The sequence below is a fragment of the Tetrao urogallus genome (assembly GCF_951394365.1).
Source record: "Tetrao urogallus genome assembly, chromosome: 1".
Classification (NCBI taxonomy): domain Eukaryota; kingdom Metazoa; phylum Chordata; class Aves; order Galliformes; family Phasianidae; genus Tetrao; species Tetrao urogallus.
The window spans coordinates 18,558,672-18,570,842 of NC_136813.1; the positions used below are offsets into that span (position 1 = coordinate 18,558,672).

At 35.7% G+C, this 12,171-nt stretch overlaps 1 protein-coding gene across 1 annotated transcript in view; it reads left to right on the forward strand.

The window, feature by feature from the left end:
• The window catches only part of SGCG (sarcoglycan gamma), a gene marked incomplete at both ends in the record, with an annotated part of 57,223 nt that overhangs the window by 19,982 nt on the left and 25,070 nt on the right, over nucleotides 1-12,171 (forward strand). The window contains one exon of the mRNA XM_079539384.1: nucleotides 2,583-2,670. Coding sequence (XP_079395510.1) covers nucleotides 2,583-2,670 — 88 coding nt within the window. The remainder of the gene's footprint in view (nucleotides 1-2,582; nucleotides 2,671-12,171) is intronic.

The window sequence follows — 12,171 nt, forward strand, 5'->3', positions numbered from 1 at the left end:
CTGAAAGATTTCATTTTGTTTACATAGACTGAAAAATGTATTATTATTGGGGAAAAATATGAATAGCATACTTGGTCGAAGAAGGCATTTATTAAGCAGATTGACTTTAAAACACTGAGTGTAGTATGGCAGATTTCAATTGGAGTAATTAATTTTGATTAAGAAGAAAGAACCTGAATTAATTTTGAGTTATTTACATGAATACTGAAACTTACACAGGTATATTGGTATTCTGAGAGAGCAATATTGGTTTCTTGACAACAAAAAGAAATACTTTTTGGAAATATCTTCTGTCATCCAAACTCACCAAACAGTTATGAGCAATATAATCAACCAGTGGCATGTTTCACAGAATAAAGTCTTCCTCAATGAGATTAAAAGCCAAATTTGACTCTTTTATTCCATCAGACACATAACCATCCTCATCAGGTCATTGAAAGAAATAGTATGAGTCTCATTCAGATATGAGACTTCTGAAACTAAGGGGAAAGCATTGGAATCACTACAGCAAGAGAAAAATTAAATGAATTTATCAGATAACATGGTTAATGCTGAATTTAGAATGAGTTGGTTGAAATGCTCCATGACTGAAATTCCAGCGGTACCAATGTACTTTATGTCTATTTAGCCTTCTTTTTTCTCTCTTTCTGCAATAAATATTTCCAGTAGGAAGAACAGTTCATTTAGACATAGAGATCCTATTACTAAATCTGTATTTTCACTTTGTTTCTTATATTGTGTTCTCTTCTGTCTCAGAAGCAGTGGGAACACTGCTTATGTGCTTACATGAATTTCCCCGGAGGTTGTTTATCCAATAAGACACATAACTTTTTAAAACCAACATAGCTAGTACTTTATTTCCTCTGCCCAGAAAAATAGCTGTGCAATGTTCAGATGTCCTTTGTGCTCTTTTAATATTCCTTCCATCTTTTAGTAGATTTAGTACAATATAGAAAGCAAGAGGTGTGGCAGCATCTAATATATGCTTAGCTGTCTAATGACCCATTGTGATCATTAGTAGCATGTATTAATTATAGCCTGGAGGCTACTGGATGTCTCTGCCCCCTATGAACTGATCGTTCATCAGGATTTTGTTTGTTTGCTTGCTTGTTAGCTTGCTTCCTTGTTTTTAAAACATTTAAACTCAATTGAGCATAAGCCTCCAGAGAGGCTTAATTGCCTGTAGCTTGCTCTCCTGAGTGTCACTCTATATATTTATTATCATAAAGTTGCTTATTTGTTATGGCTTCTTTTACTAAGTTCATCTGTTAGAGAATTGGGCTATCATAGCAGCTTTCTCTCTTGCCTTAAGTGTTTTCTCTTTGCAGTTTTCTAACAGCTTTTCTCACCTAATGAGGCCTCCAAAGTGCTAAGAAAATATGTTGCAGAAAATCAACTTGCTATGCATCATCTCTGGAGCCTATTACAACTTTATGCCTTCATTACGGCAACACAGAGTTGTGGGCAATAGCATTTCATTTTATCTTATACATATTCATAGCAGGATGAAAGATATGCATTTAGAAATATGTTACTAAATTTTAATTAGTCAACAACATGTGGAAGTAGCAGGTCTACAGTATACTTTATTCATACTTAAAGTCAATATCACAGATGAGTAATTCGTTTTTTAAATGAACAGCAGTCGGATAAGTTTAACAGAGATGACCAACTCTGGGTGATTTAGCATCAGTACTTAAACGTAATATATTTACCTGATCTTTGTTGACTGATATAACTCATGAACTAACAATAATGATTTATAACTGCTATCTGATACAATTTATAAAGCATATTTCATTTAGTAATTTCTTTTGAGATAGCCTATCATCCTACATCCATTTTAATAAAAATATCTAAGTTGCACTCCAAATCACGCATTGCTTTTACCAGTGTTACTGGGTAAGTTTTTATAGCAAAATACTTCACATAAAATGTGTACAAAATTATCAGGTTAACTCATGCTCTAGGCAGTAGATTACAACAGGAACATGACTTGGGAGTGGTACTGAAGGATTCACCTTTCAAGACACCGGCTTGAGTCAGAACTGCCAGACACCGTACATGTGAAAGAGGCTGTTGGACTTCATGATCTTAGAGGTCTCTTCCAACCTAGATGCTCTATGGTTTACGATATTCCAGCAGTTAGAAACTCACCTGTTCATTTGGGAATGAGGACCCCCTTTGAAGTCACAAACAGGCAGCTTGCTAATACCCTCTTTGTCCCTAATGTTCACGATGTTACAGGAAGTCTCAATCGTGTATGGAAAAGTAGTAAATTTAATACTCAAACAATTTTTTTTCCAAAAAATAATACGTTAGCATTCATGTTCATCAGCCCAGTATTGTAGTTTTTGGCCACTGGAAACATTCTCTGTAATTGCTTTCTTATTTTAAATCTGATATCATTAAAATAATCAAAAATATTTGTCCAAATTATTTGATAACATTTGTGGATGGTTTTGTAACTGCAAAGCACTTTCAGTGATGGCTGTAATATGAATATGAGACTATGTATTTTGAGAATTGCTTACTTTTTCTAAGCATTCTGCTGAATCTACAGTTTTTTCTCCATGCTTTAGGACTCATCACTGCTTCTCCAGTCTACTCACAATGTGACTGTGAATGCTCGCAATTCCAATGGAGAAGTCACAGGCAGATTAAACGTGGGTAAGTCTTACTATCATTACTTTTAGAAATATTTTAATAAATACTTCTAAGGATCTTGGACAATACAAAAAGTTAAACATGACTTTTTTTTTTTTAATTATTGTTTTGGCTATATTTGAATAATCTGATTACCACTTAATAAATAACAACAGTGACTTCATGACCAAAACTTTACATATCACATGGTCAAAATTTCAGTGATATGGAACATATGCAGGTGATTTGTCTGCTCCATTCTGCTTGTGGATTCACATCATGGGACTGGCTATTCTCCTGTGCTGAGATCCGGCTCCCAGCCTGCCTGATGAGAAGTTCTCAGGGTGCCCTTTGGGAAGGGCTGACTGCAGAGCAGATCATTTAACACCACACTAATTTGTCCAACTTCATCCCTGCCCAGTTTGCAAAACTTGCTATTAAAATCTTGTCATACAGTAACCCAAAAGCCTGATGAATTTTTTGACAGGCTGTGTCCAGCCTGCATGACCTGTAACTGCTGGTAGAAATGTTGTGCTGTAAATATGTGTGTGGATATTGTGACCTGAGTGTAGGCACTTGGGAAATGTGTGACCCCATCATTAGTAGGTTCTTTTCCATAAAAGTGAAAAAAGCTGCTCTGATTTCTGCCAGACTCAGTTCTGTTACCATATTTTAATATACTCACAATGCACTTAGGGAACGATGCCCCTATGGAGATAATGCTCCTCCATATTTCAATCCGAAAACATGACTTACCACTGGTAGGAAGAAGATCCATCACTTCTCATGGAGATATTTCTGCATGAAGAATTAAGAAGCAATGCGGGGAAAAAATGCAGGCACTGATATGTACTATAATTGAAGTCCTTAAGTGAGCAGTCTGAAATAGTCACCTGTAGTGTATAATTCTAATTAGCAAAGAGAGCTGCAGTGCTGAATGTAGCATACATGATGTATTTTACTGAAAAGAAAGGTGTTTTTATTATTGTGCTGGCCACTGAGTATGAATCATACCTTTAGAAAACAAAGCTTTGCAAAGAAAACAATTAATTTCAGACCTTTCTGTTTTCATTTCCTCTTTCTCCCTTCTAAGTCACCACATAAGCTTCTTCTGAGAGCATTAAAAAAGTGCACGATGGAAAAAACATGGATATGTGCTTTCTTAAATACCTGAAGAATTAAAACTAGTTGCTCAGTAGATATCCAGAGATACCTGAATCAAAGAAGGCTTACAAGCTGAATACCCAATAGGCTGGGAGGGGTCAATATGTTCATACTGGGATTGTGGTATTTAGAGGGGCATCTTCTGCTGAACAGAAGCAGTCTTGGCCAGAGTGACTTATTTTATAGCAAGTGCCATTTCTATTTAGTATTTTCTTTCTTCACTGATAGTTTAATTCTGTTTTTTTGCTTTGTATTACTTGATCCTTCTGTCCACATTCTCAGTAATGTACAAGTCATGTTGTTTTCACTTACGATCTTCTGCCTCTTAACCTGTTCCCAAGGGAATGCCCAATAGTTGGTGCTGTCCAGACATGCTGTATTTGGCTTAGACAACAAGTAGGAAAAAGTAGAGTTTAAGCTACAATACATACATTTCAAATATCTTAAAGGAAGTCTGACTATTAAAGCATCTCAGGTTCAACAGTGAAGCAGGGAACTTCTGACATCACTTTGGCCTGCTCTTTTGAGAGCTGCTACAGTATATATTTAGGTTAGAGAGTAGAATAACAAACTGAACCAGAGAAAATCAAAATATACCTAAAGAAAGTTCTGAAAATGTATTTACATATTACTTCAAATTCATTCATGTCAAAGTAATCTCTTTTTTACTAGCAATTCTATTCATCAAATTCATTAGTCTTAAATAATCTTAATTAAATAGTCTTAAATAATTATAACTGGGGTAATTGGTACCATTGTAAATACTGACATCAAATATTACTACTATTAAATAATACTAATTTTAGACTGATAGAAAAGTGTTGGATGGCCAATAAAAAGTTAATACTGTAAAGAAATCTCAGTATCTAAAGATGTGGTCAAGCAGCAGTGACTTGTGCAAGCAACAGTCTACCAGAGTAAATGACCATCTACAAATAGCTTGATATTTTGAGCTGTTCTTCATAGCCAGTCAAAATGTCTGTATATAAGTTGATGTTCCCTTATAAGAATTCTGAAAAATAGTTGTGTAGCTAATTCAATTCATATGCACAAGCCTTTGCTAAAGAATCAATGCCTTTAACAATTGCCTGCATACTGAAATTGCCTCTTAATACTCCTTTCATCTCGTCAGTATGAACAGTTACCACAGAGAAGCAGTTTTATACATAAGTTTCAGAACATTCCAAAGATGACAATATAATCTAATATCACTGTAAAATCATAACAAAAATACCTTTTAACTTACAGAAGATTGTGATTCAGATGATCTACTCAATATTCTAAAGACTTACTAAATGTCATTTTAATAGTGTCTTCAGTAGAAGTCGCAAGAATGATGTGAAACTAATCTTGAAGAGTTTCTATGGAACTCTTCACATGGAAATAATAGACATGTATTATCCTAGAACGAACAAGGTTTCTGTCATGAATCACTTCAAATGTGAGCAGCTTTTATCCTTAGAGCACTTGTTTGAAAACTTTTACATTCTCCTAAATTTACCTGCATGGCATACCTCTAGCAGAAATTATTTGGACATTGTGACTCTTTATAAATGCTGCATACTTTGCTATGTTTTGGACTTTGTTCCGTAATTACACTGCTTTCAGAAGCCTCAGTGAATGCAAATACTTTCGACAGCCTGTCAGAAAAACAAACAAACAAACAAATAAATAGCAACCAAATACTGAGTTCCTTCATACAGAAAACCTGTCGCCTGCTGACATTCATCAAAGCTTGTTGAACGGTTATGGAGACCAAGCAGTGGATGTGAGCCCAGTTACATGGTGGACAGCTTTGGCAAAAGTGGGTTACCTCCACTGGTGCAGATTTTTTGGAATGCATCATGGAGGCTTTTGTTCATCACTGATGAAAATGCACAGCAAATGGTGGTAATTGTGTTCAAAACTAGTGTTTTGTAGCTGAGAATCTGCTCTATCAAATAGTGCACCAAGAAACAGTGATGTCAGTATCTTCAGGCCATGAGTTCAGTTTAAATTATTAAAACTAGAGGGAATTGATTTAGATAACTATGTGATGAAGCTGTTACGCACTTTAAAACATGAAATCAGCACCACTGTGAAATATGTGGTGAAATATGTGGTTACCATATGTGAATATGGTAAAATTCAAAACGGTTTATACAGTCTGAAAACAGAATTACAGTCAAAATTCTGCCTAGAGAGTCTTTTCAGATACATCACATCAATCTTAGCCATTCCACCCTCTTCTTTCAGGCAGGAACAACATTCTGAGGAAGCAGATGTTTGTCAGTACCTAAGATATGTTTTCATTGGTGTTAATTGCCATCTGTAAACTGCTACTCCCCAATGTCAAATCATTACTGTTTTTCTTATCAGCGTTTTGGTATTTCATTCTCAAGTAATGGTATTTTTCTTCATTAGAGACATAATAGGAAGAAAACAGTGTTAATGAAGCATGATGTGTGGAAGAGGAATTTGATGGTGTTTTTATAGGGAAAACCCTGAAGCCAGTTTTATAAACTTGACTTAATTAATAGCATTGTAAAATCATTTAGCTTTTCCTTCTTTACTTTTCCCAGAAGGTTTTCATTAAAAACTTAATTCTTGTCCAAATAAGTTCTTTCTTATCTTTAAGATAAAAGCCAGAAAATATTTCTTGAAGATCTTTGTACTGCAGCAAGATTATTATTTGCACAACTTTAATTGCTGTCCAGCTGGGTTATAAGAAGGAAAGATACAACGTAGGAGTAATTAATAGAAAGATAAATTGCAAACTTCACTGAAGTATTTTTGAGGTGATTAAGTCTTCCTATGATCAAGAGCTTACATTATTTGTTCCAAGAGGATGAAAGCAGGGACTTTTACCTCCAGGGTATAATGCTTTTAGCTGCCAATGAATCTGATCATATAAAGGCATACATTCTAGCTTTATTTAAAAGGAAAGCTTAGTTGACTCAGATCAGGCAAAATTTAGAGAATAGCAGGTGGCTGCTAATTTTTTTCCTAATTTCCTGTTTTGATTTGTGACAGATGTGTCTCTGTTCTATATTAAATGCATACACTCTTAAACTTTTGTGAGACCACTGTTTATTTAAATGGTTATAATTTTGGAAAATGTTAAAAGAAATCATGGAAAATACTAAGTGGTAATCAGTGTGCATTTAAGTTAAAGCTAGATAAGTATTTCTCCACAAAAGCTTACTTATATAAATAGTGATGTAGTCATTACAACCAGTTTAATATCTAGGCTTCAGTGATATTCCCTTCTGGAAAAAGGTTATCATTCATGGGTGTTTACATCCTATGTGCAGTAAGGTGCTTAACATAGCAGATTGTTGGGTCCCAAATGTGATAATCTCTATGATGAAATAAGTGATGATCTTCAGGGTCAGCAAAGCTAACTTAAACCAAACTTTAAAATGATCTAAAAGTTAATCAATCAGGTAGTTGCTTAAATATGTAAGCATCACAGTTAAGGGGAAGTTTAACCTGTCCAAGGGGATTTGAGTCCTGTGTTGTCCCTTCTTTTGTGTCTTGAAGAATTAAAAACAACTTGTGTGTAAGTCAAGACAGTTTAGCTCTGTAAAGAAGTTAACATTTGGGAAATTGTGTTTTTGTGAATTATTATATGGAAAAAGAACCAGATTGTGCATACCTAGCTCTTGTCAGAGAGCAATTACTCAACTGAGTAATTCCTTCCCTACCTCCTTTATTTTCATGGGAATAAGGAATTCAAAATAGGTGAAGAAAATCAAATTATTAAATACTTTATATCTTTCTCCACTTTTGCTGTCTTCAATAAAGTTACAATCCCAAACAACATATTTTGCTTCATATCATATAGTAAGCATTAATGTAAGTCACTGGGGGAGAATTTCAGGATAGAAGTTAATGCTAAATATGACGAATTGGTACTTTCTTCCTTTAAAGTAATAAGAAGATTGAATTATTGGCACTGTTTAAGGCTAGATGACTTCATAAAGGTTAACTTAAAATAGCTGAAATTTATTGTGACTAAAATCTTTTATGGAATTTGGATAATTAAGTATATCTGAAACGCTGGTATAAAGTGTAACAGTGCTTTCTTTTTAAAGGTGACTCAACTCTGGATGGCAGTTAGCAGCTAAAAAAAAAGTTGCTAGAGCCCTTCTGCAGAAGAGCCCCCACCTTAGTGAACTGTTGAACATGTATCTGCAGTGTACCCTTGTGGCAACGAGGTCTAATAGCATTCTGGGCTGCATTATCCCCCTCCTGCGGTTACAGCTGGAATACTGTTTTACTTCACCTCCTCCAGCATGGCACAGCTATCAGCAAACTGGGGAGACTCTCACAGGGCATAACTAATATGGTCAGGGACTGGGAGCACATGAAAAATAAGAAGCTGAAGAAGGTGATGTTTACTTTAATCTGCAGAGAAGATGGCCTTCTAATTGCTACCTGCTGCTGCTCAGGGAAGGGCTAAAAGCAAGATGGAGCCAGACTCTTCACACAGAAAAATGAACTGAACAGTGGCAAGAGGCAATAGCTGCAGTCAGACAAAGTATAACTGGACATAAGTGTGGGAAAACATCACCATTAAAATGGCTAAGCACTGGAGCAGGTTGCCCAGGGAGGACAGCCTTTACTTAGAGGTGTTAACATTCCTCCTGAGCACCCTGAGCTAATTTCCAGCCAAGCTGGTACTGCTGTGCATTGGCAGTTGGGTGAAGCAAACTGCACAGGTGCTTTCTGACTTGCATCCATCTATGGTTCTGTCTTCATCTGGCACTCTGCAAGGGCTGAGAACACTTACAGACCCCAGGTCAGACCTAGCCCTCGTCTTAGGTGCTCAGGGGCATCTATAATATGCTGAAAACTGGTCAGGGAATACCAGAGTACACATAATGGCACTAAACAGCTGTGCTTTGGCAACTGAGTCATTCTCCTTCTGTTTAACTGGTCCTCTCACCTTGAGTCTTATGCCCAGATCCAGCAGGCGTACACAGGCAGTAATCTTAAAGAACAATATTGGGTTGATCTTATGAAAATTAACCCACAGCTTCTTTTTAAAAAAAAGTATAATTGGAGGAAAAAAGGTAATGCAATTATTCATTATGCAGAAGATAAAGTATTCTTTAATAGTATTAAAGGATAAAGAACTTTGTAGAATTAAACTATAATCTTTATCAAGAAACTTCAAGGATTTGCTGAGGAATGACAACAGAAATGATGGCATCATATATTTTTAATCAAGTCACTGTAATCTGTTCCTGCCATTGTTTCTACATGCAGTAATCAATTTTACAATCACGTATTTCATGTTTTTATTTTTCTTTATATTTAAACAGAGCAATGAAAATGTTCAGATGTATAAAGACATTCAGTTACCTCATACTGACAAGGAGAAATATTGCCACCTAAATTATACTAGATTGGGTTGCAAGTGTATATATGATTAGTGTTTGCATTGATCATTCAGAACCAGATTTTCAAAGATCTTTTCAAAGGCTTTTGTTCAACTGTAGGGAATAACAAAGTGTAAGAAGTGCTAGCAGTAAGGTGTGCTTATATCCTTTGTAGGAGATGCTTCTAAGGTGATAAGAGATATACGATACGGAGATAAAATGTATATACCCAATATGCTGCATGTGCTCTGTAATAATGTATTTGTTCCAATAAGAGATCACCAGGCACTTCCATACCATTCCATATGAAAATTTGATTAATTTTATGGCTCTAAATGTAATGGCTTTGCATTTATTGGTACTTTATTACTTACAGAACTAGAACTGAATCTGTAGGAGTATTACATTTTTAATGCACTTTTAATGAGATCTTATTTTAAATAAGGTGTTTTAATATAATAATCAACTAAAAAATTCAATTGCATAGCAATACCCCAAAGCACTTGGGATTTTGTCTTATGTTCAAAACTTCTATGATTCTGGGTGGTAGGAGGGAAATGAAGCACACAGAGCAGGTGACAGGCATAAATTATCAAAGTTATACATGGTATGAGACTAAGAAAAGATCTGATATTAGAAAAACTCAGTGCTTGAAAGCCTCTTCTTCCATGAAATCTGAAGATGCACTAGAAGTGCTTAATGCTAGGCAGAGCTAACTGGTTTTGAAGAATTTACCTACATACTACCAATTTTGTTGATGTTAAGTCTTTGTGAGTAAGTATTAGCAGGCAGGCCTTGTTTTTGATAAAAGATCCTTCTACATTTATATTGCACTGGAACTCAAAGGTTTGGTAGCAACAAAAGGGAAGTACTTCAAATGCTTTTATACCAAAATGGAATCATGAAGCGTAAGACTTTCCTTCTTTGGAAAACCAGCCAGGGGGGTCAGGAGTGAGGAGAAGAAACAGAAAGGAAGACAGCTTAGCAGTGTGCCCATTTGCAGAGATTTATGGCAATGCACTACTGGAAAAACTGGAAGGTCACATGCCTTTGAATAAACACATTTATTAAAGGGCCATTTTTCATCATTTGCACTGGCATCCTCAGTGTCAGGAGGTACGTGATGATGTGATGATCACTTGAGGTCTGCATCAGAGCTGCTTGTGTTAAAGAAGGAAATGTAAAGTAACAACGGGCAATTATTAGTCATCCTAAACAGCAATAACCCATTCACCTGAAAATTCGTGTGGCACCTTTGGCAGAAATGGCAAAATAGTTCAACCGCTTTCTACAACCTATGCTCAGTCATGTAACAGTTTTAACTGTAGTATTTTAATAGGAAGCATAATTAAATAGCATTATTTTACTTACAGGTAGGGTACATGCATACTAGGGTTTATATACTAGGCTGCTAAACAAAATACGTTTAGAAAATTAGAGATTAATCTTTCAGATGTTGAATTAGGTTGCTGGTTTTGAGCTGAAAATTAATCCTTTGGGGATCACAATACAATCAATGGTATTGGAATATATCCAGTGCTACTTTCAATTTAAGAAATATATTTCCATTTCTTTAAAAGTCTATTTTTGGGTTTGGGAAATTTGTTCCACATGTACTAAGCTGTCTCTTCCCTAAGATTGAAACGTATGTTTTAGTTTGGCTTACTCTAGCATACTATTCAAAGATTTAAAGTAAGTAATATGTTATCCATATCATTCTTTCATAATGAGGATTATCTAATGGACAGTCCTCGTTCCACTTTACTGGTGCATTTGTGTTGAGAAAGCTATGGAACATGGCTTTTGTTAAAGATTTAATCAAGTTTGCAAGGACCAGAAGAAAAATCTGGATGCAAATCCACCATAAGCAAGGCCATTGGTTGGTGTTTTTCAAACAGCCTCCACTCTAGAGTCTTTAGGAATGCATGTAGTGGAGAATGAATGTTTTCATTGCTTGTCACATTTTTTCTTATTTACATATAGCTTTAAAATATAATGTGTGTAGTTCACTATGCACCCATCTTAGATGCTGGGTAACTGCCCCTCTGCGTGCTTAAATTCAGCATTTAGATTCCTGTAGCTTGCTCAGAGGAAAAAAATTAAGGCATCAAACGGAACAGGCCAGGACACACTGTTTGCTGCAGAGGCAGATGGCATATCATAACTTTCTTTGTACAGCTAAACCCTCTTTCCTCCAGAGCTGGAGAACTTCATTTATCCCGTCTGGGAAGAGCAGCACCCAGCCATACATTGTCTGGAGGTCTCAGTGTAGTACAGGTCTAGGCTGTGCCAAGGAACATAGAGTAATAGAAATTGGCGATGCATTTGTCTCCTCTGCCTTGGCTCTCTCTAATTTATTAGTATAGATATTATCTTGTTAGAACTTGGAGCTCATCTACAATGAGCACTTATCTATAAATACCATTTTGCCTTGTGTTTCTCTTCTATCTGAGTATATTTTTCTTCCTGTATCTCATTATTTTAGAGTAGGACACCTTCCATTTCTACTGTTAAAGGTATACTGCTTTGACTGGAATAATCAGGTATTAATAGAGTAGAATAGAGAAGGGACCAAAAATATGATTATGTGGTCTAATGTTAAGAACAATTAGCTGGGAGTAGAAAGAGTGAATCTCAGCCTTGCTCCAATTACTGTTAGATCTGAGTGTGTATACATGGGCTAGATTAATTAAACTAATACATACATCAGCTCTGGTTGTATCAGTATGATGTTCTTTATGCCAGAATTGGTATTAAATAGACAGGATGGCTGAGAAAGTCAGTCTGCACAACACGTGTTTGTGTTGGCTGTTCCTATTTGCTTTGGTTAGATGAAAGAAAATGGAATTTGGGCCAAGTTTATTCGGGCAAAAGATTTGAGCAAAAGCTATACAGCATATGTATATGCATATCTGCATATACAAGCAGAGTGAATTAGTCTACATTCCATAATAATCTAATTTTTTAAAAATGTCAATTTTCTAGCAATATGCAA